Source organism: Desmodus rotundus, chromosome 9 (assembly GCF_022682495.2).
Source record: "Desmodus rotundus isolate HL8 chromosome 9, HLdesRot8A.1, whole genome shotgun sequence".
Taxonomy (NCBI): Eukaryota; Metazoa; Chordata; class Mammalia; order Chiroptera; family Phyllostomidae; genus Desmodus; species Desmodus rotundus.
Window position 1 is genome coordinate 102,390,532 of NC_071395.1, and position 27,505 is coordinate 102,418,036.

Sequence of the window (27,505 nt, forward strand, 5' to 3'; positions counted from 1 at the left end):
GGGGAAAAATTTTGGAAGCGTAAAGTTGAAAACTTTTTTCTCTTCAGTTTGGAAGAAGCCCTTCACCATGAGTGGGATTCGAGGAGTTCAGGCGAAAGGAGGCGAGAGGCGCAAAGGTAACAGAGCCCCCCGCCTGGGCTGGCATTTAAAAAAATCGTTTTATGAGCTTTTTGTTTTTTACAAGGGAAAGAGGAAACCCCTATGTTGGTGGAGTTTTTATGGTGGATGCTTGGTCAGGTTTGGGGCCTTTCGTGATGACTGATGCTGGGGTCAGAGGGAGAGAGAGGCCTGACACCTGGAGAGTGTTTGAACTGCTGAGAACTGAGGTGTCAGGGCCCCTGAAGGACCCCAGAGAAGGTTGTTTGTGAGTGCTTTCCTGGTTCTGGAAAATGCAGGTGGGCCTGTGGAGCCCTAGCTGTGTGCCTGTGCGTAGCAAGGTGCCCATGTGGCCGGTATGTTACGTGACTCTGCTTGTCTACACTGGGGGCTTGTGTCCCATATGTCTGTTTACTGGTGAGCATAGTCCCTGCCACCTCCGGGAAAAACGGAATGCACTTCTTGGATGAAATGCCCCAGCCTTGGAGCATAAGTGGATGTCTTCCTTTTTATTTATTTGTTTGTGTGTGTAGCTGGGGATTCTAGACAAATATTCTTAACTCTCTGGAGCAAGAGACTGCTCCATTCACATGCAAAGTTCCTTGACACTGGAATCTTCCTCTTGGATTAGATTCTCCTTTCTTTCTGGAGGCTCAGTGTTCAGTTTGGTTTCCTTTTGCTCTCTTGATTTGGGGGCTCTGTCCCCCCACCGTCCACCCCAACCTAGGGCCCTGCTTCTGAGGGTGAGCCAGCCAGCGGTCTCTGCCTCAGACCTGAATGTGCTGATCCTTTTTCCCTGGGGCTCACTGAGTGTTTGGAGGCAAGAGGCTGGCAGGAGAGAGAGTTCATGGAAAGGCCACGTTTTCTAGGCGATTAGCTCAGTATTAGAACCGCAAAATGACCTCGGAAGCCCCTTGACCTCTCTGAGACTGGACACTGTGCTGGCCCTGCGTTGTGCCCAGGAGGGAAATTCACACCTCCACTGGGAGTGGTCCTCGGGCTGTTGTGTGCCCATCTCCAACCCCCTCTAGCCCTCAACCCCTTCTTTGCTGTTTTGGAATTTCTGGACTGTTTTTCTATTACTGTTCACTGGGGGCGGGGGGGTGGAATAAAATTGTTAGCTTGGGTATAGCTGCGGGAGGGAAGAGGGTGCTGGCTTGTCTCTCTGTGCAGAGAACCTCTCCTCAGCCATTCTCCCCCCACCCCCTGTCCAGTTTATCCCTCTTTTTTTCCTGTTTCCTTTGGAGGAAGCTGAGGGAAGACAGACAAAGGGAATCGGTAGGAGAGGTCCACAAGGCTTCAGAGGGCTAGAGGAACATGCCCCTGGGTCCTAAGGAGAGAGAGCCCCCCCCCCGCCCTTGTTGGGAGTGGTTGTGTCTCAAAGTCTGATATCCAAATCCACAACCTCCCAACCCAGTTTTCTGAAGTTCCTTTGTTTGGGAGGCTATTCCTATCACCACTTTCACTCCCTTCCCCTGATCCCCAATTCCACCCCAGCCAACTCACAGAGCCCCTGGAGTACCTCCCCACCAAAGGAGCAAGAGCGACAGGGAGAAGGGTCAGTGCAGACTCCTCCGACCATTTCCAGGGACAGCTCTGCCATGTTCATCAAAGTTTCCAGAAACTTTTAATTTTCAGAGATGGGTGCAGGTTTTCTGAGGTGTGAACTCTGAACATGTTTTCCAAATCTGTACTCTACTTGCTGTATCATTTTTTCCTCTCTAATTTTATCGTTGTTCAAGTACAGTTCTCTGCCTTTTCCTCCCACCCCAGCCTAACCCCCATACTTGCTGTATCTTAACAAGCCACACTGGCAGCCATCCTCTCAGGAGGAGAGAGACAGAGAGAAACAGAGACTCCAGCTGGGAATAGGAAGTGCTCCCTTCGGGTTAAGGCTAGGAGAGACAGAACCTTGCTGGGATATGTTTGCTGTCGGTCTGCATTTTGTAAATTGTCTATTGTAACTCAGGGACTCAGTCTCAGGCAAGAAATAACTGGAATTGGTTGGTATCTTTTTCTTTGTCCCTGGGTGGCATAATAAATGCAGGCGGTTGAGGCCTTTCGGGAAAGAAAGGGAGGGAACAGAAAGGTGAGCTGGGCTGCTCTTGGACTGGAAACATTTGGGGCTCGAGGGAGATGTGCACCCATTACTCATCAGGGCAGAATAACCGATTGTGGGAGTTCCATAGGCCCAGGTAATAAAGAGGTAGTCACCTGGGACTTTACAAGCTTCTCTCTGGCAATGTGAGGTTTAGGGGTTCACTAATGGGAAGGAGAAGGAAAACAATAGAAAGGGAAGGTTGGGGTTCATGCAAGGATTTCAGTCCCACAGGTGGGAACTTGGAGGTCTCCCTTTCCCTCACCCCCAGATCCCAACTTTTGCAGAGCTGAGCGCTGCCTAGGGCTCCCCAGCCCACTGGGTTCACCTTCTCCAATTCTAGTGGCTGCCCCTAGTCTTCCTAATCTTTGACCTCTCTTCCCTCCCTGGTCCTCCCTGGCTTTCTCCTACTTTCACCCACCTGGGTAGACTGGGGCAGCCCCAGCACCCTGTGGTGGGTCTCCCTGGGCAGCGACCAGGGAGGGGGTCTGGTTGGAAAACCTAGTGGGGAAGTTTCCCAGCGTGAGTTGAGCGCTGACGGATTTGTGATCAGCCATAAAACCGGCGCGTTCGGATTCGTAAATCAATCTCGCCTTTCTCACAGTATAAACGTTCGCTTTATCGGCAGCAAGAAAGCGCTCAGCTCGCGCTTGGTGCTTGTTTATTTGAACACGGACATTCCCAGGATCAGAAGAGTGTGGGCATTTTAACAGAACCTGCCCGGAATGCCTTCGTGTCAGTTTGCTGTTCTTTTTCTTGTCCTTAAAAAGAATTTCTCCATTTCAGGGATTGCCGCCTTCCCATGCTTCAGCATATTATATCTTCTCTCTTGTTGGCTCATAGTTTTCTTTTAGACTTCAGTGAACAGTTTTCTTTAGAGAACCATTTTTAATGGATTTGTGGTCAGGACCTTGCAGGGCGTTGCAGGGAGTTGCTGGAGCCGGGCTTGGGGCCCACTACGGGAGGCAGCAGGCTGAATTCAATACCAGTCTGCGTTTTGTATCTGAACAATCAAAGCCGACCACCCCCCTACAGAGTCGGAGCCCTGCCGGCACTCCACCCCTGCATCAGGATCTGGATTCCAAGAAGGCCAGGCCGACCGACCAGGTGTCTTCTGCCAGGGCCTGGATGCCGCCACAGCTGGACCCTATGGAGACCCACACAGGGGCAGCTATCTCTTTGAGGGTTGCTAAACCATCTGGGTCCTCAGCCTTCTCCCCATTGAATTGCTCTCGGTTCAGACCCCTCCAAATAAGTCAAAAGGGGAATCCCCAAGCTTCTCTACCGTAAACCTCGTTCGTCCTTTCCCTGTCCCGCCTGCCCAGGGCTGCTGTGGCCAGGCTGCCCCAGAGCTGCAGAAGATAAGGCTGGGAGCATGCAGCAAGGCGCTTCTTCAGGAATGTATTTTCTGCTCCCCTTTCCATCCCTACCCCACATTATAGCCAGGAACCCGATTCTGGTTGTAACTGCTCTGCTCGTTCTGGGTTGAGCTGTATGTGAAGGCCTGGGGTTGCTTTGTTTATTCTGAGATAAAGCTATCTGTGCACTGTTCCTCTCTCTAGGCCTAGGGAATGGATTTCTTCTATCATCCCGGCTGTTCCATCCTTTAATATGCAACACCCCTCATCTTTTCCCATTGATCTGTCTCCATTGTCTGCGGATTGGAAGCTCAGGGTACTAACACCTGGGAAATACGGACCTGGGGCTGCCAGGCTGACTTCAAAGCCTCTTTCTTCCTTTTCTCTACCCGCCTCCAGTTCAAATCTCCAGCTGTCTTCACTGGAGTTGGGGGTGAGGGGACTGAGACAGGGTGTGACATAGGTAGAGAGAGGCTGAGAGTCCACGTCTTTTGTGTGGAAACCTTAGGCCGGGTCTTTGTCTCTAGATGCAGTCTCAGCCAGTCAGTAGAACTTGCTTCCCTGTAACAGTAACACCACAAATGAAAAAAGTCCCCGTTGCGGTTATTCTCGACTCCGTGAGTCCCAGAGTCGCCTGCTCACCCTGCCCCTTTTCTGCCCCTTTATAAAGGTACCACAAAAGATCAAAAAGAGAATGAAAGCCAGAAGTCCCATTCTTTATACATATATAATGTGGACTTATGAAGTGTTTCTTTTGAAGCTGGTCCCTTTAGACATTCTGTGGATTATTTAGGAAGAGGGGGAGTGGGTCCCACTAAAATCAGTATCCTAGGAGTGAGGGAGAGAATGGAGTTGGGGGGAATCTTAATCTTAAAGGATGCAGAGAGAAGAATTGGAAGCTGAGAAATCCAGGGGCTTGGAGAAGGGCTCGCGCCCACCCCACCCCCACCCCAGACGCCCCAGCAGACTATTTCTGCACCTCCACGAACTAAGCAGAAGCAGGAGAAGAGGGAGAGGCGAGGTGGGCTGTAGGTAAGTGTGTGTCGGGTGGGGGTGGTTAGGGAGCTGTGGATATAGTAGGTATAGATGTGAATCTGGCGTAGAGAAGGAGAACTCGCTACTGTTCCATTGGTGGGGTTGGGGGGAATCTATTTTGCAGGAAAATTTCTCCTCCTGAAGGGGAAGGTCAGAGTGGTCCTTTGAGCCTGAAATCGAAAGACCCCCTTCCCCCTCCTGGTCACGTGATTCATTAAATAATTAATGCCGAGGTTGCAGAATAGATATGTATTCGTCAGGAAAATCGCAGGCTCGGTCTCCCTGTTTCTGACGTGCAATTCAACTGTCCTTTGAAAAACAAGCCTGTACCCTGAGAAAAAAAAGAGAGAGGGGGAGAGAGAGGGAGAGAGAGAGAAAAAGAGAGGGAGGCAGCAATAAAACAGCCCCGCAGCCGGAGCCACACCGCGGGCTGGGGTATTGTAAGTAGAAGGGATTTCTCACTACCTACCGCGTCTTATATGTCCATGTAAATTTATTGTTTGTTATTAATGTTATTGTCGTAAACTGTGACAAATAGCCATCTTCATTTCCTGCCATTTCTCTTCACACGGTGCTCTGTGTGTTTATACCCATTGAGGCATTGCATAGAGATTTTAGGAATATTCCTCTCCCCTCTCTCTCTCCCTCTCCCTCTCCTCCAACCTTTTTCTTGATTTATAGCAATAAGGGTGTCAGCTTCTCAGCCGGCATGCCAGCCATTGTGTGTGCGTGTGCGTGTGTGAGCGTCTGCGTGTGTTTGTGAGCGAGTTGTGTTGTTTATGGCCATGTCTTCGATAAATCATTTCTCACGGAAAATGATGTGGAAGCTGGGCTATTTCTGCGGCCGGGAGAGAGTCGCTCTCAGAGGCACTTCCTCCCTCTCTGCTCTGCTCTCGGGAGTTGGTTATTTCAGACGATTTACAGTAATATATCAGCAGTTAATATGAAAGCTCTGTAGCTGGAGGTCTTAAATTACAGCATCTGTGATTATCAATTAAGGCGAGATTTGTATAAATTTGGTAAAGCAGAAATGCCTCATTGGAATATAAACCCAGTCAAAGACCATGACCTAATATAAAAATTATATTTGTGAGCCTGATATAGCCAACATTCCTGCAGCAGCAGATAGAGCTTCATTTTTCAGTGGTTCCCCTCCAGAGTTTGGCTGCTCCGAGTCCAGCCGGCGGAAAGAACCCAACTCTGAAGGCAGGAGCAGCGTGGGGGCAAGAGAGGTGGAGGTGGAGGAAGAAATTACTAGAGTTGAAGGCAAAGATTTTTGTAATTGCTAGGGACCAAATCCAAGTCCCTTTGCAATTCAGCTCTATTATTGAAGCTTAACCTATAGGACTGATATGTATGGCAGGGTATTTAGGGTGGAGAAGGAGCTGCCCAAATTGAGGGAGACAATGGAGGCAGAGGGTGAAGGGCAGGGAGACAAGCTGGAAGCCTGGGCTCCCCACCCTCCTGGCTAACAAAACAAGGAAATGAATTCACACCCCAGTAGCCTTCCTTCGACCTCCTGAAACAAAGAAAGTTTCCTCAGCAGTGAGGGACTGCGTGTGTTTGGGGCTAAAGCAGGGAGAAGTTCTCCAAGTTTTTCTAGAAAAGAAATGTTCCAGGATCAGGTGGTACCAGAAAGTTGAAGTGTGTTCTGGGACCCCTCCCTAAGCCCCCATTCAGAGAGGAAGCAAATGGGCTACAGATTGGGAGGGGGAGAGCTCTAGGGTTTCATATGGGGGTCTCAGTCCCTCCCCATGAGGGAAGAGTCTGCTGGTCAAGAGAAAAGCTAGAGGTGGCTTCTGGGACATGCTAGCTATGCTGTGCCTCAAAGTTGTGATAGATGAGGGGCAGAGGGCCAGAGCCTTTGCCAAGTCGGTCTGGGCTGCTGGCTTTTTCTTCCCTGACTGGAGCTGGGCCAACTGACTTTATAGCTACTATTATCTGTGATATTTAACTCTGCCTGCTAGGGTAAACCTTTGAGTAGGAAAATTAGAGCGACTCTGTGTCCAGGTGTTAATTATTTATGGCATCAGCCTCCTGGAGTCGTGGCTTAGGCCCCAGGTGGAGCATCCAGGAGCTTGCCTCCACACTCTGCTCCAAGTGGGCGTGAAGCCCTGTCCTTGTTAACAGGCAGATTTGTGGGTGGGTGAAGCGTCCCAATTTGGGAGTCTGGGTTGAAAAGGGTTTAGAAGAAAGACAAGGAGAGGAACAAGACCCTGGGCTGGGATGGATGGGGCCATTACTTGGCCTGGATCAGAGGAAGGTGGAGTCCAGATTCATCCAGGGCGGCTTTGACAGGGCTGGAGATCATGGGGGTGGGGTGAAAGGCCAGGGGCAGCAGCAAAGACACCTGAGAAATAGGAGGCTCCAAGACCTTCGGGCCCTCCATCCTTAAATGTTGGAGGATTCCCCCCCACCCCCCACACACATACTGTGTGGGAGGTGAGTTTTTCCTTCTCTCTCACCTGACAAGGAGGGTGTAAATGTGGAGGCAGTGAGCTTACCCCCAAAATAGTGCTCCGGAATTTAGGCCAAAGTCTTGGAACCCTTGAGAGAGCGGGGAGGAGGGGAGGGTTACCTCTTCCTTGGAGAGGAAGAGGGACACAGAGGAGGAGGAAGAAGGTAGAATTGTGTTTATTAGCTTCTGAATTCAGCCTGTCTTGGAGGATGGGGAACAAAAGGGTAGAGGCTGAAGGCTTTACTCTTTGGGAAAGGGCATAGCTAGTGGGGAGAGGTGGGAGCCAGTCCCATAGGCTCCTACCCTTGTGTTGCCAACTCCTCCCCCCTAGCTAGCCTCCCCCTGCTGCCTTTGCTTGTGCCTGTGACAGCAGCGTCTGATCCCCCCTCTTTTTCTCTCCATTCTCTCAGCCCCCTTCAGGTCTTTGTCTCTTTTGGCCCTGGGGATACCCCCTCCCTTTCCCTTTTCCCAACTTATACACACTCTTCCCCAGGAGACAAAAGCAGGGAGACCATCCCTTTCCACCATTATCTTTTAGTAGCTGGCTCTTGGTTAAATCTCCCTATGGGAGGCCTCATGCTCTCCATCCCGGCACATAGTCCTACCGCCCAAATCCTCAAGTTTGAAAAGACTTTGTTGGTTTTCTTTTTTTTTTAAATAGATACATTTGGTTCATTTAACCTCTGCCTCTTACCAGTTCTGTGTGCCCGCACACACACTCCATTTCCTTTGGTGCTTGCTGTTCAGGGGATGGGGTAGAACACTTTCGATGAAAGGGGTTTGAGGAAAGCTGCTGACTCTGTTTTCTCCCCCGACTCTGCTGGTGCCCACTGTGTCTGTGGGATTATCATGCTTTCCCTGTGCCTTTGAGAAGCTGGGCTGCTGCTGCTTTCATGGCCAGAGGAGTTGGGTAAAAAGATGAAAAGAGAGGGAATGAAGGGAAAAGAGAGGGCCCGAGAGAGAGCACAAGCGGCAGAACCCCTTTTCTGAGGTGGAAGTCAAGGAAGAATGCACAGAGAGGATGACAGGAGAAGCGGAGACAAAGGCCAGTCAGGGAGGCAGGAGGCTGTCCTGGAAGAAGCAGCCCCGCCACTCGGAAGAAGCCACAGACACTGTCCTTGGAGCTAAGCGAGAAGAAGGGAAGTGGGAAGGAGACCCCTCTGGCTGCCCCCTTCTCTGAAGAAGAGGATGTCTCCATGACAATAGGGTGGGTTTGCCCTATTGGAGCAAGCGCCTGCCTGGAGGCCAAGGGCTCCACACTGCCCCAAGTAGAGGGGCAGCCTAATAAGAAGCCCAGAAGTGATTTCTGGAGACACTCCTACGTCCTTCACAAGGTTCAATTCAAATTCACTTAAGACAGGGAGAGAGGCAGGGTGTGAGAAGACAAAGGGGCTCTGAGAAAGGGACAGAGACAACAGAGATGGTAAGAAATGGAGGTGAGGGGGGAGAGAGAGAGAGAGAAGGAGAAAGAGCCCAAATCCTTTAGGGGGCAGACACAGAGGCGAGAGGGCTGCAGGGTCTGGAAGCTCCTCTGCACTTGGTGCTTTCTTTACAGGCAGTTGCCCGCAGCTGAGACTGTCCCAGAAACAACTGCCTCTAGAGTAGGCCTTGTGTGTGTGTGGGGGGGTGCTAAGTCAGGTGTGAGGCAGATGGGGTGGGAACTGAAGTGTCAGGCAGTGGCCAAGAGGTCTCCATGAGTAACTCCGTGGTTGGACTGACCCCAAACAGAAGTACACCATAGATGGGGGTGTTGGGGCCAGTTTCTCCCACCTGGACCCTGGGATCTTTCTGTGGCGTCTCTTTCCCCTGTGGGTTTGGTCTCTTCCTTTCCTCTTTAGGGACCAGGAGAAGTTGATCTTCCTGCCACCTAAGAACTTTCCCTTTCACTTCCAATCCACATCCCTTCTCAGGAATCTCCAGCCTGAACAAACGAACGCTCCCTTTGCTGATCTCCTCCCTTCCCCGTCTTTCAGGAAAGAGAAGGAAAAAGGGGGAAGAAAGTTCCTACCACCCTAAGTAGCTTTTAAAAACCGGGAAAATTGGAAAATGTAAACCTTTTTCGCCTCTCCAGTCATTCTCTTAACCCCTCGCCACGGCTCTGCTCCCTCCGTTGAGCACCCCCCCACCCCCATCCTCCCGTCCTGTCCTGCCTAGAACTCTCTCCCTTCCCCTCCCTTCTCTGCTGGGCCGGACATATGGAACCCATTTCGCTGGTGACATTGAAGAGCCGCCCGTGCGCCCGCCTTCCCTTCCGCCATGGCGCCCCCGGCGCTCCCGCGCCTCGCCGTGCCCCCCATCAGTCGCGGCTCCCCTCCCTGGCAACTTGGCCGGCTCTCAGAGCCCAGACCCCAGCACGGTGCCCGGCCGGCCGCGCCGAGGGGGAGCCCCGGCCTCTCCGGAGTGGTGCGCCCTGAGTGCAGACCCCGTGTGCCCCGCGCCGCCCCGCGTCCTCGAAGGCCAAACAAAGCCCGGGGCGGAGGCGGGGGCCGGGTGCGGGCAGCGCTTCCCGGCCTTTCCCCGCGGCTGGCCTGCCGCCCCGGGGCTGCCAGGGTCTGAATGACCGGGATTCAGCCGGCAGAGCCCCAGCCGGGGCCGAGGGACACGGGCCTGGCTGTTGGCTCCCGGGCGCGCGCCCTGTTCTCAGCTGCCTGCCGCGGCCTGCGCCCTAGCGGGAGACCGAGGCACAGGTAAGTGTGGATGCTGAGCCAGGGCTCCTGGGGTGGGCTTGGGGTGGAGAGCAGGGTGACTGAGATCTCTCTCCCCTCTCTCCTGGGCCAGCCAAGAGGCTGGATCCGAATCGTGGAAAACAAAGGTGAAGGTAACTTAAGAGGAGGGTGGGGGCTAAAGGGGTAGACGGATCGCATGGGCAGGGCGGTGTGGAGGAATGTGGGTGTGCATGTGGTGTGTGGACAGGAACGGAGTTCGGAGTGTGGGGGAGCTCTCCCTCTCAGGAAGGGTGTCGGAGGCTGCGGGGGGCTTTCCAGGGTTGTGAGGGGCATCTGCTGGGGAGGAGGCAAGTGTAGCTGGGCCCCCTGCTCCCACAGTCCAGCTGCCACCATGGCCAAGCCTGTTAGCACCTTGCGGGTTATTTGAAGCTGAAACTACAAGGGGTTGCACTGAGGCTGGGTGTTAAACTGAGAAGGTAGGAGAGGGGGTGATTTATGGCTTCAGAGAAGCTGTGTTTACTCCCTGCCTGCTTTGGAAACTAAAAACCAAACAGAATAGAGGCGGGAGAAGCCCCTCTCTTTGGAGTAGGAGGCAATGCCAGGTTGATTTTCTGGGATTTATTTTCTCAGATGTGGGGAGGTGGTGGGAACTGTCCCTCTGCAGGCACAGAATGTGGTGGGTCTGTGTGAGGTGTAAGGAGAGTGTGCAAGCATGCACACATGTAGGTGTGTTTGTGTACATGTCAGTACTTGGGTTGGGATTTGTCAGGCTCAGCGTGGCTTTGTGAGTGGGCACACAGGGAGCTGGGGAGCAGACTGGGTGTTCTCTGGCCCTGGTGCTCTGTGATGGGGTAGCTCTGGACACACTCTGCTGCTCTGTGCCCTCACCCTAGGGTGCTGCTTGGTTCCGCCTGTGTTTTCTTTCCTCCCACGGCCACAAGCAGCAGAGTCTACTTGGCCGGGCCCCTGGCCCTTCCATGCCATCTGCCCACGCGCCACCTGATGTTCACTTTGAACCTTTAGCTTTGCCAGGGGAGACTAAGGAATTAGTGAGAATAGCTGTGTGAAAAGGGGAGGGAGAGAGGAGGAAAGGGCCAGGGATAGCAGGAGAGACCATGGTTGGAGGCTGGGCCTTGGGTTCCACCATTACTGCTCAAATTCCCCCAAGTCCCTGCTTGGGAGAGGGGGGAAAGGGAGCACAAGGGGGAACAGAGCAGGATGGTGGGGGTGGGGAGAAAAAGATTTTGACCCCCAGATAGTTATTTCTGCAGGCCAACTGGTGGCTCTTACATTTCTGTCCAGACGCCTGGCTTTGCCTGGAAATTGTTTTGCATTAAATTTTCTCAGCCGCAGAATTATCTTTCCTCGCCTCCAGCTAAACTTGCATTTTTCCACCAGACACTTGGGCCCCGCACCAATGAAATCTGAGAGGAAGCGGCTGGGCCCTAAGTGGCCGTAATTTAATTGATTTTATCATAAATCATCAACTTGATGAAGAACCCGAGGTTTCAGTGAAGTAAATTGATATTAATGGGAGTTTCTTGAAATGCAAACTCGCTGTATTGTTGGGCCATCTTGAGCTGGGGAGGTGGATTACGTGTGTCCCAAGAGCAGGGAGCCTGAACCTGGAGCCCTGCACAGCTTCAGTGGGAGGGAGAGTAAGCTAGCAGGGGCAGCTGCATGCAGGCTGATTTGGGGTGGGGGGTGAGCAGGCAGGGAATAGAACTTTGTGGGGAGGGAGCAGAGTCTGACTCTGTGAACCCTGCTGGCCATCTTGGGAATGCCGGTCTCCAACTGGGGGTAGGCAGGCTGGTAGGTATGTGGGCAGAGCTGGGGGTTGGGTGAGAAGGCCAGGCTGGTACAATGGGTGCATTGACTCCTGGTTAAAAATTGCCAGGTTGAAGCCTTCCTCCTCTAATTATACAAATTAATTATTTACTGCTCAGGTTTCTGTGTCCATAAACAGCACTTTTGACTTGATGATGAAGGTAGAGAACACTCCCCCCCCACCACCTCACACACACACTGAAGACCAGTAAAAGCGGGTACACAAGCCTCTGTGTGGGCAAGAAGGACCAGGATGGGTTGATGTTCAGTAGTGAAGGTGTAAGCATTTAAATCCCAAAAGGAAATGTCCTGCCTTTGGCTTTGTTGGTGCCCGTTACTATTTGAACTCTGTCTATCATTACTGCTTACTGTTGTTCCCTTTTTTACATCAGCACACAGTCAACCACAAGCACTCAGTCCAACAAGGGACCTCGGAAGATCATTTAGCCCAACCCCTCCCCTTCACACATGCTCTGGCTTCCCAGAAGGGTACCCTGCAGCCCAAGGAGTTTCTGCTTCATCTCACACAGCCAACCTATAAACACCTAGAATTTAAGGCTCCTGACTGCCAAGCCTATCTCAAGGATGACTTAAGACAAGTCACTTCCCTGCTCTGGACCTCAGTTTCTCTATCTGTAACAATGGCTGGCTTGGACAGGATAATCCCTGAGTTCTGCCAGTTCTGACCTTGAGTAACTCTCTAGGGCTTGGGAGCAGCTGCTTTGCATACCAAAGTCACTGCATGCTGATTTGCATTATACAGGGTGTTTGTACCTGCCCAGAGTCTCTGCCCAGAGCAGTGCATGGTGACTCAGACTGGCTCTAGGAAATCCACTGGAGTCCGCACCATTCCTCCTCCTGAAGGTTGGAGGAGAAGCCCAGGCCCTTGAGAGCAATGGAAATAGAAGACAGTGGAGTGGGGTTTGCTAGGTGGGTTGGGCTGGAATTGGCATTTGGATGGAGGGTGGTTACAGAAGGAAGGCTCGATCTCACAGAACGAGGCGCTCTTCCCGCCAGGCTCTGGCTGAGGCTGGAGGTGTTCAGAATGCGGTTCTTGATCTTCTACCCCAGCCAGGGACTGAACTGTGGTTTCAGAATTTAGCTTCCATGATGGCAGGCCACCCACCCCCAACTTCACCCTGATCCCTGGGTCTTTGGACCCTCTCTTCCTGAGAGAGGGCAAATACGGGGTGCCACAGCACTATACCAGATCTCCTCTAAGGGCAGCCAGGATAGGAGACCTGCAAAGTGGGTGACCCCCCCATCCAGTCTTGCTCTTATTGTCCATTTTTTCTCCCCAACTAGGAGAAAATAAAATTCAAAAGGGGTGCAAGTTTCTCAGAAGTTGAATGGTTATGAGAAGGGAGATTTCTTATAGGATCAGGGATATGAGGAGTCCAGGCAGAGGAGGAGGTTACCAGACTGCCTTGGGAAGTATGGTCAGGGTAGGAATTGTGCTGGAGGACTGGAGGACATGGGAAGAGATGGGAAACAACTTCATTTTGGTTCTGGAAATCAGAGTCTCTGGCCAGATAATCTTCTTCATAAAGCCTCACCCCAAACCTTATTTTGAGAGACAGAAAGAGGGGGGATATAGGGAACTAGCAGGTTCAGACTCTGGCCCTATCCCATTTGACTTTGGAGTTTTATATTTGGAGGCAGTTTGGAAGGCCTTCCGCTGATTGGTCATTAATCCGGTGAGTTATTGTCTGCTAAACAGAGGTCACTGGGAGAGAGACATCCAATCTGTCAGGAGAGACCTGCGCAGTCACTCGCAGTGGCTGGGCCCCTGTTCCTCTCTTCCCTACTTCTCCCTCCCTTCCCCAGCACCCTCCACCCAGCTAGGTTCCCCCCTCTCCCTCTTGCTTTCCCCACTCCTCCCACCTTTGTCTCAACCTCAGGACAACAGCCCCAGGGGTGGGGTTTGCTAGGCCGGGACTGAGCTTCTAGATGAGGTGGGACCCCTGATTCCAAAGGGCTTCTTAGGCCAGCAAGGAGCCCGCCTGCCGGTAACTCCCAACTTGGCCGGAGGCAACCCCATCAGCGTGTTCAGGCGGCCTCCGTGGTCGCTGAGGAACCTTTGCAAATCCCCATGGCCGCCCCGTTTTTGTTTTTCCTGCCTCCCTTTCATCCTGCCACTTGGGATGGGGGGAGACTACAGCTTAGATTGGGGAAGAACACAGTTTGGATTATTCTTCTTCAACCCTAGTGGCCTTTTTGTTCTTTCGATCCCGGCTTCTGCTGAGCCGGGTCTACACTGGCCTCTGCCGAGGCGCCAAATCTCCGCGCCGCTGCCCCTTTGTTCCCTTTTGCTCCCTCATCCTGAAGGTGGGGGAAAGGCAGGTTTGGGGATCCGTATACCAAGAGCGGTCTTCAGTAGCAATTCCCATTTTACAACCCCCAGCTTTAAAATCTTTATTAATATTTAGGAAGAGATGGAAATTCACTCGTGTGCATGTGTGAACTTTACACGACTCTGCCGCTGCCAAAAGATTGGGCAACGAAGCTAGGAGAGTGTGGGCCTGGGAACCCAGACCAGACCAGAAAGATACGTGGTTAAGAGGCTGACTTCGTCTCCAGGTCCCAGCTTCTCCAGGACCCGCGGGTGGGCTGGATTTGGGACAGGCTGAGCTGGGGTCAGCATCCTTGGACACCCCGAGGCTGATAATCAGAAATCAATTTTAAAGGAGCCAGCCAATTTATGCTTCTTGAGAGGAGAATTTTCATTTGTTCTTAGATAGATTTTGAGGGGGGGGGAGGGAAAACAACCCCCAAAGGCCTGGAAGCCTGGGTAGCCAGTGATCTCTAAGAGAGTTTAAAGCACTTCTTGTCCCCTGGTACTGGGTACAGAGTAGGAATGGAGGAGGGGAGTGCCAGTGCCAAAGAGAGCACTCTGGCTTTTTGCAAACTGAATCACAGAGAAAAGAATGCCTTGGAAGGGGGACATTTTCTCTAATTTTTACCTTTATTATTATCTTTCGCCTTTAATTATTAGATTACACTGAGGTCTCTGTGTCTTAATGTTTCTCCCCATTTTTTCAATATCTCTCTCTCTCTCTCTCTCTCTCTCTCTCTCTCTCTCACACACACACACACACACACACACACACACACACACACACACACAGAAAATTGCTAAGTTTCCCACCTTAAATGCAGGATGAAATTTTTCCTTCTCCTCTCTCTAGCCTGCCCCTGAATCACAACTTCATTGGCAGGGGTGACACCCTCTCCTCTCCTCTTTCTGCAGGCTCCAAAGTCTTCCTTCTGATGTCTCCCACCCCAAGCTCCCTGCCCAAGCTCCTCGCTGCCCTGCCTTTGTCCCCTAAGTTTGAAAGGTCCCTATCCTGCATCAACACCTCCAACGAAAGGGGAGCCCTCAGGGCTGCTGGTTCTACCATCCACAACCCCCACCCTCCCAGCCCCAATCAGGGCCAACCAGCCAGCCAGAAATCTCTGAGAAGGGAAGAAAAAAGACAAGAAAGAAACCAAAAAGGGTTCTAATCATCTCCCAAACATTTCAAATGGGCTCTGCACTCCAGAATTGATTAAGAAGTCCCACTCCATTTCCTACCGCATTTGGGGGTGCATATCCTCTGAAATGTTTCGCCAGGTTAGTTTTCTTGCTCCCCATTTCTTCTTTGTGCTTCCACCCCACTGGGCCCCACTTCCTTGTACAGCCAGAAGGGACCACAGTGAGTTGAGGAGGCTGCAGGAGAGGAGGGGCCCACTGCTGTCCCAGGAAAGCCCCTCCACCCTCAGCTCAGCTCCAGGCCAGACCCGCCTGCAGCCCGGGCGTGCAGGCCTGCAGCTGGCTGCGTGCCCTCCAGGCTGTCTTTCTATTCCTTGATGCAGCTGGGTTCTTCTCTTCTGTCCATTTCCTGACGACCTTCTCTAGCAGCAGCGAGGAGAGCTGGAGGGTCGGAGGTACATTCTTGACTGTTTAAGTTTGGAGAGTGAGAGAAAAGACCCAAGATGCTGGTTCCCTTAAGCCTCTAGAAGCCCTCCCGCTCCCTGGAGCAAGTCCCTGACCCACCAACCCCAAAGCTACATAGAGTCCAACTCTGTCGGTCTCTCACCAGGGACTAGAGGTCTCAGGACGGACTCCTTGCAGCCACATACTTAGGCAGCCCTAATCACTCTCTTTGGGGGTCCTGGCTTGAGCTCCAACACTGGGTCTGATTTGGGTTTCTTTTCTTAATACTACTAATAAACACAGAAAAAAATGGCTCACACCTTCCACCTTCATATACTCCCACCCCATTCTCTAAGCCACCAACTCTCTAGGCAGGCAGTAGGATCCTTGGGGACATCACAGTGGGAAGCTCTCCTTGTGGTTCCTATTGCTGGAGGGTGCGGAGGTCATGGGCACCCTCTCCCCTAATTCAGCAGGACCCTAGAAGAAATGGGAGCCAGAAGAGTCCAGGGACCACTTCCTATGAGAATAGAACCTTTTCTCAGCCCAAAGCAGAGCCTGTGAGTGAGGAACATAGGGTATAAGGGAAGTTTTGCCAGACACAACCACCCTCTCCTGGAAGGGAGACAATAGCTGGAAACCATCTCTCACCTTTGTTCACCCAGTCCAATCTCTCCTCGTGCATCCAGATGGGAGAAGGCAAAAGCCAAATATTCTAACCAGGAGGTCACAGAGTAGTGGCTGGTTCTATCTACAAAAAGTTAAGAGAGCAAGTTTTCCAAGCTGGCTCTGTAGGAAAAAAAAAAAAAGAGACTGTTTGCTTTTTATTTTGTCTCCTAAACCCCGAGTCAGCAGTTAGGCAGAGTTCAAACACTCCTGCTCTTGGAAATGTCCTGGTGCTCTTTTTGTCTTTTTCTCCCGCCGGGAGTGACTTTTCCCCACCCCCAGACCCAAATCTGCAGACACCTACATTCTTGGCCCCTGCCCTCCTCCCACGGGCCTCCCCCACTTTTCCTGCCCTTCTCAAACACACCCTAAGAAAAGTTTGGCTTCTGCCGTCTTCCGCACTTCTGCCAAGAATCATAATCTTGCGGAGCTAAGAAAACAGCCAGGTTTGTTGGGAGTCGTGGTGATGATGATGATGATGATGGTGACCATCACAACAACAACACGTACCCACCCCCTGCTCTTCTGCCCAGCACGTTTAAAATTAAGCCATTTTGCTAGTTCTTGTCATCTTCTTAGAAGTACAAATATCCTTATCACCTCTCAGCCCCTTCTGCCCATCCAGAGGTGAGAATTGTAACAGAAACTTCTCCGGGAAGTTCTTACAGACTCTATCGCTAGCTGGTCTTGAGCTCAAGCTAAATGCAGGGCCCTCCTTTTGTCACCCACTCCTCAGCCCCCCTCCCCCTGCAAGGCGGTCTGGGTTTTTAAAATCATCACTCACCGCTTGTTGTCTGTTCTCAAAAAGGAGGGGCTGTTTAAAAAAAAAAAATCTGGCCTTTCCCCCTACCAGTTGGAAACTGGGCCTGGAAATTTGTGGGGAGAGGGGGAGAATAGAGTGGGTGTGGGGGGAGAAGAAACAGATTGGGAGACTCAGATGGAGGGAGTCGGAGTGAGAGGACAGGAGACCCAGCCACCAGTTCCCGGAGGAGTGAAACTACTTAAAAAAAAAAAAAAAAAGAAGTCCTAGCGTCCCACTGTAAGTGAACGCACAGGGGCACCCAGCACCCCGACCCCGGGGAAGACAGCGCCTTTGACTAGGCCTCCCAACAGCTACTTCTCCATTAGCATAATGGTTTACTGCTGGGGTGGGGGGAGCTGTGACTCCAACTGGCTTTGCCTTGCCTTTGCTCCCCCTGCCTCCCCTGCTAAAATTTCCATTTAACAATTTACCTGTTCTTAAAAAAAGAAAAAGAAAAAAAAAAAAACCCCAAACCTCTCAACCTTCTTTCCTTATACACTCTTTTTTGGGGAGGGGTTAAAAATCCCCCCTCCCCCAATACCACGATCACCTTCCCTCCTTATCAGGCATCTAAGCTTGCTAAAGGGGGAGAGGTGGGGGGGGTGTGTGAGCTTGTGTGTGTGTGTGTGTGTGTGTGTCTGTGTGGTTTTTTTTTTTTCTCCCTGTGCAAAAGCAGAGGCCATTGTTACGGAGAGTAGGGCGTACCAGTCTTATAGGGCAACCACACTGTGGCGACTTGGCCGTGGCGGAGCCCGGAGCTGGATTCTCGGCGAGCCCAGCAGCCCGAGCACCTTTCGGTCTTCTGTTTTTCCCCCGCTCCCCGCCCCCTCCCTCCTGCGCACCCCCGCTCCTAAGCCGAGTGAATTGAAGCGGACGCCGCGCGGCACCTCCGGCCGGTCTGCCCCTCGGGCTCCCCAGCCGGGGTGGCTATTGGGGAGGGGGGGCGACGCAGCTTTAAACAGTGGTCTTTTTTTCCTTTGCCTTCAAGGAGGGGAGATTTCTCGCCTGCCGCTCGCGCTGGGGCTCGATGTGAATATATATTATGTCTGCCTGTTCTCCCCTCGTCGGTGGCTAAGGTAAGCTGGACTAAAATAGGCTATCAGTTTGTGAATGGCGGAGAGTATGTCTCAATGATTTATGGCCCATATGACTCCAATCTCGGTTCAAGAAGAGTTCACAAGCTTTAAGCTTCCTTCCACGCAGCGACTGACTCTCTCTCTCTCTCCCTCCCCTCCCTCCCTCTCTCTCTCTCTCTCTCTCTCCCTCTCTCCCTCCCTCTCTCTTCCTGCCTCTCTCTTTTCTCTTCTTTTCTTTCAGCAGCCAGATCCAGGGCTGAATTTTTCTCCGGCTGCTAAGAAGAGCCTAACCTTTCTCTTCCTTTCTTGTTTTATTTTTCTTCCTTCCATTAAAAAGAATTTTTTTTTTTAAGTCCTGGAAGGTGGCCTATCCCCTCTCCCGGGACTTCCTTGGCTCTTCCGAGAGTGTGCCTGGCAAGGTGGGGTTCTTGGGTGGCTCACTCCAGCGAGACCCTGGGGGAAGCCAGGAGCCACCGTCCAGCTCCGGAGAAGCCATATGGAGCCTGGATTTTTCCAACATGGAGGCAAGGGAAATAGTCATGTTTGGCTTGGTAGAGCTGCTCCCCACCCCCACTTCTCCTGGATCCCAAGATACTGGATCCCCTCGGGCACCTTTCCCTCTTCTCCCTGTCCCGCCAGACAGGCCTCGGCGCCCTCCAGCTCGGCCTGGCAAAGTCCCGGAGCGGAGTTGCTAAAGCGCCTTTTAATTCGGTTACCTCCAGCGCCCAAACTTGCTGCCGCCCGTAGGGCTGGGCCCTCAACGCGGTGCGCTTGGAACCTGCCATCGCTAACCGTTTCGGCATCCTGAACGCTTTCTCTTCGCCACCTTGGGGCAGCATAGCTGGTCGCCAGCTACCGCGGCAGCAGCGGCCGAGACAGCCCGGCGGCAGCGGCGGCAGCAGCCAGGGGCTAAGCGCGTCCGCAAACCTTCGGGGCCCTTTCTCCCCGGCGGCGGCGGCTGAGTCTCCATTCTTTCCTATCTCGCCTCTGGCTCCTTCGCTTCCCACACTCTCCTGGCCTTGGTCCTGCGATGGTTTGCGGGTTTATTGCAGGGGGAGCGACAGAAATTTCAGCCTCGGGCATCTATTCAAATTATTATTTTACCATCATCATCATCATCATCATCATCATCATCATCACTGTATCACTGCTGTAACAATCATTTAGACTGAATAAAGCCAGGGCCCAGCCAGCCAACCCCCGCCAACGTTTTTATTTTATTCTTCTGTCTATTAATAACAAACTCAACTGATGCCTATTAATTAATCCCCCCTTCAGCCAGGCTGCTCCAAAGCTAATTTTGGTTAAGTCATCAGAGGCTAATGGTAATAATAATAATAAAGGGATTGGGTCAGCCTGGTCAATTGAACTCCAGTTCTCCCTGAAAGGACCTGCTGCTTTGAAGACCCATGTGTATTTTCCAGAAACAAATTCTTCCCGGAAACCAATTGGAACTGAGGGCCACCTAAGCTCTCTTTTGAGTATAAATCTGTGCCCTTAAGAAAGGGATTTAAGTATGGGAGGGATTTCCTTCACCTCCACTCCTTTTCTTTTATTTTCCTATTTTTAGTTTTCTTTGGAGTTTGCCAGCTGGGCTGAATGAGATTTAAATATTCCAAACTCACATGTCAGAAGAGTCAGTCTGGAGGTTTTACGAAAAAGTGATGCTGTGACATTGGTGAAGACAGAGGGGGGAGAGGTAAATGAAGTCAGAAGTTTCAGAAGAAATATACAAAATCCTATGACAGCTTCAACCTTTATTCCTGCCCCCCACCCTGCACACTTTTGAAAAGCCTGCACAAAAAGAATGATTGTATTTATTTATTTATTTATTTATTTATTTGCCTTAGAGAACTTCAGTAAACAGAGGTACCCTGTTTCCAACCCCCAAAATAATATTGTTCAGATTGCTTTGTTGACATTCTTTTTTTCCTAGGGAATTTTTTTTTCTCTTTCAGAAAGCCTTTTCCCATCTTTTGGTAGAAAAGTCCAGCAGTTATCTAGTTTCTTTCTTCTTCTTTTGAAGAAATCAAAGGAAACAAACTGTCAAGAAAAGGGTAGAAAAAAAATGGAGGAGGGGGAAAGCTGGGCCAAATGGCCACAGCACCAATAAGCCCAGGCAGGGAAATCGAAACAATCCTGCTCCACTTGGGGGCTCCATGGGGGCCGCTGGCTGACTGGTCCCAGACTTGGCTGAGCAAAGACTCAGACTGGAGGTGGTGGTACCTGCAGCAGGGACTCGGGAAAGGCTCAGTTCCTCTGGCTCTGGAGGTTAAAAGTCTTCAGGAAGTTTCTAGGGCAGGCCGTTGTTGTCTTCGTGAGGTGGGAGGGGAAGGAGACGATCCCTTATACAAGAAGGTTCTCTGCTCAACTTGCGCTTCTTTCTGTCTCTTTCGGAGATGTGTTTTTTCCTTCAGGCAAGACTCTGCTCCGATGAGAGAGACCTAGATGGACACGGAGGGAGACAGAGACAGGAGGCCTCTCAGCTCAGAGAAGAGTGTTGATGCTTTTAGTAGAGTCTCCCAGTTTCCCCCCTCTTGAGCTGCCCTATCTCAAGAGTTGGGGTAGGGGAGATAGGGAGAGGGAGGAGGAGAGGTCAGGGGCTAGTGTGCCCGCAGGAGAGAAAGCAAGGACTCTCGAAGGAAGAAATCATACCTAGCCAGTCCCCAAAGGAGTACAGTCCTTATTTTTTAAGTGGAAATGAAAACTGGTGGGTTTTTTACTTTAAAATTAAAGCACTGAAATAAGAAAAATCCATTTCAGGTCAGGAAGTGGCCTCAGCATCTGCTGTGAAGATGTTGGGGTGGGGGAGAAGAAAAATCCCTATTGATGTCAGTTCCCTTTTCAGTTCTTAAGATGGATTCGAGCCCCAGTCCTCTTCTCCCCCTTGTGTCTCTTCTCTCGCCCCGCAGGTCAGCGGCTCGGAACAGACCCCGGGAGGAGGGGGGCAGAAAGGGTAGGGGGGGTCCGGTGCCTCACGTGACCCCCAGGGGTGCCAATGTCTGGTCCTGAGGGTATCAGGCCCTTGCAAGTTGCCACCCACTGCCCGGGTTTCGCCCAGCGATGCAGAAAGCCACCTACTACGACAACACTGCGGCTGCACTCTTCGGAGGCTACTCCTCATACCCTGGCAGTAATGGCTTCGGCTACGACGGTGCCCCCCAACCCCCCTTCCAGGCCGCCACGCACCTGGAGGGCGACTACCAGCGCTCAGCGTGCTCGCTTCAGTCCCTGGGCAACGCCGCCCCGCATGCTAAGGGCAAGGAGCTCAACGGCAGCTGCATGAGGCCTGGCCTGGCCCCTGAGCCCCTGTCTGCCCCGCCCGGCTCACCCCCGCCCAGCGCCGCACCTACCAGTACCACTAGCAACAGCAGCAATGGGGGCGGGTCCGGCAAAAGCGGCCCCCCCAAATGTGGTCCTGGCTCCAACTCCACCCTCACCAAACAGATATTCCCCTGGATGAAAGAGTCGAGGCAGACGTCCAAGCTGAAAAACAGCTCCCCCGGCACAGGTACCAGCTTTCTGCCTTCCTCACCGTCCGCTTTTGTCCGGGCGAGGAATGTCACTGTTATTGTAGCACCCAGCTCCTAGGCGCCCAGGCGGCGGCCTGGGAACAATATCAGGTGCCGGGCAGCAGCGGCGCAGTTCCCTTACCTCCCAGCACCTGATGACCCCTGACCCCGCCAACACCCTCTCCCTCCAGCCACCCTCCACTGGACCTCCTGAGAGCTCCCGAAGGCCCGGCGCTGGGCCTCAGGTCTTCCAAGGCTGCTGGGCCACGAGCCGCTGCGGGTAGAGGCAGAGTCGTCAACAATTGATTATTATTAAGTATGATTACTGTGGGTATTAATCACAATCGCTCGGGCTGCCCGGGGTCCCGGCCTCCAGGCACGGCAGCCTCTTCGCGCCATACTCCCGTGTTCTGCCCACGGATGTCCAGATTCCCTCAAGGGTCTTCCTTGGCCACCCACCGTGGTCCACAGGACGGGGCAGGAAGTGGGGGAGTGTCTTCCCAGACCTGGACTTGGGGATGGGGAGAGAGAGTGCTCGAGAACATCCAGCCCTAAATAAATGGCCATGTGGCTCTGTCTGCGTGACATGATCAAATTTTCATAAGCTGGGGCAGCGAGAGGAGAACAGGTCTCTTAATAAATGCCACTATTATAGAGTGTCCGCTAATGCGACGGGTGTGTGTGGGGGGAGGTGGTTAGCTAGGAGGAGGCGGGGATGGGAAGGGGAGGCGGCGGGGGCTCCGAGTCCAGGCCTGGATTTATTAAGAAACGATGCATTCAATTTCGGCGTGTTCAGTAATTATCTTTTATTTCATTTTCTCCTCTTCCCACCCCTCCCCCTCGGATCCAGCGGAGGGCTGCGGTGGCGGCGGAGGAGGAGGCAGTGGTGGCGGGGGCGGTAGCAGCGGGGGAGGGGACAAGAGCCCCCCGGGGTCCGCGGCGTCCAAGCGGGCGCGGACGGCATACACGAGCGCGCAGCTGGTGGAGCTGGAAAAGGAGTTTCACTTCAACCGCTACCTGTGCCGGCCGCGCCGCGTGGAGATGGCCAACCTGCTGAACCTCAGCGAGCGGCAGATCAAGATATGGTTCCAGAACCGGCGCATGAAGTACAAGAAGGACCAGAAAGCCAAGGGCCTGGCCTCGTCGTCGGGGGGCCCCTCCCCCGCCGGCAGCCCCCCGCAGCCCATGCAGTCCACGGCCGGCTTCATGAACGCCTTACACTCCATGACCCCGAGCTATGAGAGCCCGTCCCCTCCCACCTTCGGCAAAGCCCACCAGAATGCCTACGCGTTGTCCTCCAACTACCAGCCCCCTCTCAAAGGCTGCGGCGCCCCACAGAAGTATCCCCAGACGCCGGCGCCCGATTACGAGCCCCACGTCCTCCAAGCCAACGGGGGCGCCTACGGGACGCCCACGATGCAGGGCAGCCCGGTGTACGTGGGCGGGGGCGGATACGCGGATCCGCTGCCGCCCCCTGCCGGCCCCTCCCTCTATGGCCTCAACCATCTTTCCCACCACCCCTCGGGGAACCTGGACTACAACGGGGCGCCCCCTATGGCCCCCAGCCAGCACCACGGACCCTGCGACCCCCACCCCACCTACACAGACCTCTCCTCTCACCATGCGCCTCCTCCTCAGGGTAGAATCCAAGAAGCGCCCAAGTTAACACACCTGTAATGGGAGAGGGAGGGCGGAGGGGTGAGATCAAGGGGACAGCCTAGAGGGGCAGCCTGGAGGTCTGAAGGAGGAGGCAGGGAAGTGATAGCCAGGCTTCCTGGGAAGAACAGGCCTGGAGCTCCTTCCTCTCCTGGCCTGACAGGTTGCTTTTTAAAATCCTCCAGTCCTTGTTGCATTGGCCTGTTAACCCACTGGAAAGCAGTCCCCAGCAGATTGGAGATGCCCCCATCAACCTTAGGCCTCCAGCAATACCCAGTTGGAATTCCACACTTGGGAGTGGGGTAGAGGAAGGAGGAGATAGGAAAACAAGGCAGAGAAGCACATTTTTAAAAAACAAGATGGCTAGGCCATCACCAACCAACCAACTTACCTTCTGTCTCTGTGGGTAATTCCCCCAAATCTTGTTTGTTTGTTTTTTTCTCCTTGCAATTCTCCTTTAAAAAAGAATTAGGAAACATTTCAAAACCAGGGGCACTAAGCGTGCTCCCCTCCCACTTCCCTGAAGCCTCAAATTTCCTCCCATCTATTGGAGATTAATTGGGCACTCCTTTCTAGCCCCATATTTTTCTGCTCTAGGACATTAGTATCTATACCCCGCCCCCATCAATTACAGTTTTCAGAGGGCTCAGGGATGGTGAGAGATCTTGAAAGTCAGAGCTGTCTATATTATAAATATATATATTTTTTTCTTTTATGGAAAAGCTGGGAGGTGAGGGCAAGCAAATTGTCAGGACTGAAGGTTTGCCCATTCTGCTGCCTCCCACTCAGCTCCAGGTCCATCCCGCTCTTTCCACAGAAAGCAATCGGAGACACGAGGTTCTTCTACACTTTTCTTTTCTTCTGTTGCTTTCTTGACTTAACGTGAAAACAGGGTATATTTTAACAAACTGTCTGTCCCAGGCAGGGGCTGCAGCTGGGCCTGTATGCCTTGCTCAGCCCTCTGACAGGACACTTTTGTTGCACTTAGAGTTTACATTTTAATGGATATAAAAACAACTGTGAGAGATGCCTGGGCCTGCAGGAGTCCAGCATCGCTCAAAAAGTGTGTGTTCTAGTGAACATTTTCATATATATTTATTGGTCATAGCCTGTTAAAATATTTTTCTTTTTTTTTGTATTATTTATCCCCTTACATTATGTATTTATATGAGGGAAAAAAGAAAAAAACTGTACTTTTTTTTTTCAGTATTTACTTGTTATAAAGGACGTGTTTCCTGCCATGTAAAGCCAGCTATTTTAGTTATTATTGTACTCTAGAAAAGAGCTGTAGATTTATGTTACACTCGTACTTATGAGCAATTGTAATTAGTTCTAAAAGGCATGAACTCAGCTCCTAATTGTCACTGTATAGTCCTGAATTTGTAGAATTAGAGTTAATTCCCTCTCGGAACTTTCTTTGTTCTTCCGTAGTTACTTTTTTCCTTACTTAAAAGGGTTGTCTGTCGAACAATTCTTAAATAAACTTTCTGTTATCAATTTTATCTTGTCCTGGTGGTCCAATTTAGATAGCAGAGCCCGGCTGCTGACTGCCAAATTTCCCCCAAGGGACTAAGGACACTGAAGACCCTGGCCTGGCCTTTTTGTCCACTGCTCAGGCGCCCACCTCCCCTTGCCCTGTCTCTTGTTTACATAGCTTTTCTCACAGGGGCCTGGAACATACTGCCAAGTTCTTTAGCTAAAATTTAAGTGAGAAGTTAGGGGGAAGGAGGACTCTTGGGTGTTCTGTCTAGGACTTTCTGTTTGGCTTCTTTGACTCTCCGTTTTTCTCATTTATTGACCTTTTGCCTTCTCGCTCCTTTGGCCACAACTTCCTGCAACCCCCCCCCCCCCGCCCCCACAAACAACAACAACAACAACAACCAAAAATGGGCCCGATTACTGCTCCTTCCAGGCAACCTAAACTTCACGGTTCTCTTCCGGAGCTACAAAACACTCGTCACGTGACCTGAAACCCAACCACCATTGGGTCTAAAATGAAAACAAAGAAAAATGATTAATCTAAGGGAAAAAAAAAATCCGAGGCCTGGACTTCTCAGGTCAAACCTTAAAACCAAAGTGAAATTAAATCACTAAATAAAACTGGGGGTGGAGACGCCTTTGATTTCCCCGCCAGGGAAAGGGGAGAGGAGGGTGAGGGAAGCTGTTGGATTCAAGCGTCAATAAAATGGTCCCCAGGCTAATGTGTGGCTCTGTTTCCACGATCCTTGGGAAAACTTCATTTCTTAGTCGTGGTCCTATAAAAGTTTTATCACATTGGAGCGAGGATAGAGAGGGTCTGTCAAAGATGAAATGTCACCGCTGCGTCGCTGGAGTCGATAAGAGCGAGGAGACAGGGCAGCTGAAATATGGAGCTAATTCGTTGAAAGGGAAGCGATGGCTGCTTGCTGAAGAGTTGCATAATTCTAATTGTAAGCGATGCGCCCGCATTGCTTAATTAGGAGCATATATTTGGTGGAAGTTATGGGGGGGGGTGTCGTTGAGAATTGTTGCAGGCCCTCAGCCTTAAAGCGAGGGCTGATTTTCATTTTTATGTTGCATCCTGGCAGTCCAAGGTTAGTAATTACAGTCTTTATGCAACAATAAATAACAATAAAAAAAGCAACCTGAGTTCTACACCCCACCCTGTAGGATTTTAACTGGACTCGGCTCATCCAAGCAGCACGCAATTTAGCATTGGGTCAGACTATAATTTAAAGGCATAAGAGCGTGCAAAGTTTGATTGGGATCAAATAACGCTCAAGGGTTATTTTTTTTTTCTCTCTCTCTCTCTCCCTCTTCCCTGAATAACATTTTCTGAATGGTGTGACTGGATGAAGCGCCATGTTTGGTTCTAGGGGTGCAGTGGATTATTTAGCAGGAGAGAGGTAGGCCAAGAGAGAGAATTCAGCTCGAGTTTGAAACACAGAGCTTTGGCTTAAAGCTGGAGTGGCAAACAAGAAAAATAAGGGCCGACTTGGCTGGGTGTCCCCCACCCTTTTTTCTGCGAGATTCCAGCGCTAGCTCAGCAGCCAAAGTCATGGGGAAAATATCTGTGCTGTAAGATTCACAGCCCGACAGGGGGGCGGGGAAGCGGCGTCTCTGGGAAGGAGGACTCTGTTGGCCCCTTTTAACACCCAAGTTTTCTGCTGTTCTCTAATCTGGCAGTAAAATCTGTCAGCAGGGTTAGGGAGAGCCGTATTTCCTGAAGGGACAGCTTCAGCCGGCTGTTGCGGAGAGAAGCCCTGGACCCTGCAGTCGGCTCGAGAGCTCGTGAAAAGAACTTCCAGGGCTTCTCAAGCGGGTGGCAGAGGGAGAACCCGCTCTCAGGGCTCACTGAACAACTTCCAGAAAACCACCACTCGGATTCTTCTGCCCCTCCCCCACCCCCACCTGCAAATGGTAAAATTTGATTTCTGTGGAGGTGAGTTGGAGAGAACCGATCCTGGCCACTCTGCTCAGTTCATAGCAGTTCTCTCTGAGCCCTCCAGAGTCTGCCACTGCCCTGTCCCTACAGCCCTCACCCTTCCATTCAGACATCTCTGTCCTTTTTAAATACTCACCACCACCCACGCGGATGCATACTCACCGCCACCCACGCGGCTGTTACATTGATAAGAAAGTTTCTAGTTCCAGCTCCCGGCTGAGTTGCCATTTCTCTGCTAACCAGCCTTCTCCTTCTTTCTGGGCAGCTGAGAGCCCGAGGGGGAGGGGAGGCCAGAGCCGTGGGAGTTCTGCAGACAAACTTTCCACCCAACTCAGCGCCCTTCCCTCAGTCCCCATTTCCCATCTGTTTCCCCGATCTCCCAGAATCACCTTTCTCTTGTGCTAACACCCCCCACCCCCAGGCCTTTTAAAGGGATGTGGAATTTCGGCTGTTCCTTCTGCTTTCCCAAAGAGCCAAATTCTTTGATGCCATCGAAGGGAGCTGTCAGGGGGCTAAGATTGATAGCCTCATCTCTTCCCTGTCCCTCTGACCCACTTATTTAAAAATCTTCCCCCAGATCGACTTTTCATTTTCTGCATTGAGACCTGGTTTCCCACCAATTGCTTGGGGCTCTAAGTCTTGTGCCCCTCCCCCCCCCCCCCCAGTAAATTACAGCACTCCCTAAAGTTCACACTATCTCAATTCTTTTAAAATAAAAAACAAACAAAAAGCTCCCTCAGGGGCCAGGAAAGGAATATCATCTCAACAGTCATTATTTCCACCCCCTCCATGTTCAGGGAAATCTTTTATGAGAGTGATTTATTTATTTATTTACTTATTTATTTACTTTACTAGCACAACGACAAAAATGGGAGGGGGCATCTCTTTGTTCTAGGGGAGGACTTCCCCCCACCC

General features: G+C 51.8%; 1 protein-coding gene and 1 long non-coding RNA gene across 2 annotated transcripts; one reads left to right on the forward strand and one right to left on the reverse strand.

Annotated features, from left to right (window-relative positions):
• Positions 1-24,673, forward strand: HOXB3 (homeobox B3). The gene is made up of 4 exons (XM_053911519.2): positions 1-116; positions 17,911-17,998; positions 20,911-21,509; positions 22,361-24,673. The coding sequence occupies exons 3-4, from the start codon at positions 21,062-21,064 to the stop codon at positions 23,185-23,187; spliced, it is 1,275 nt and encodes a 424-aa protein (XP_053767494.1). The 5' UTR covers positions 1-116; positions 17,911-17,998; positions 20,911-21,061; the 3' UTR covers positions 23,188-24,673.
• LOC123477948 (uncharacterized) lies at positions 22,361-26,945 on the reverse strand. The gene is made up of 4 exons (XR_011650407.1): positions 26,753-26,945; positions 23,558-23,621; positions 23,119-23,181; positions 22,361-22,497 (listed from the first exon to the last, which is right to left on the reverse strand). It is a non-coding gene; the product is annotated as an uncharacterized lncRNA (long non-coding RNA).
• Positions 26,946-27,505: the final 560 nt, after the last annotated feature.

What these genes read in the sequence shown, in the direction of transcription:
- HOXB3 (XM_053911519.2), top strand. Translation starts at nt 21,062, where the DNA reads ATGCAGAAAGCCACCTACTACGACAACACTGCGGCTGCACTCTTCGGA. An exon ending in AAACAGCTCCCCCGGCACAG is followed by an intron (nt 21,510 to 22,360) that starts GTACCAGCTTTC and finishes CCTCGGATCCAG; the next exon opens with CGGAGGGCTGCGGTGGCGGC.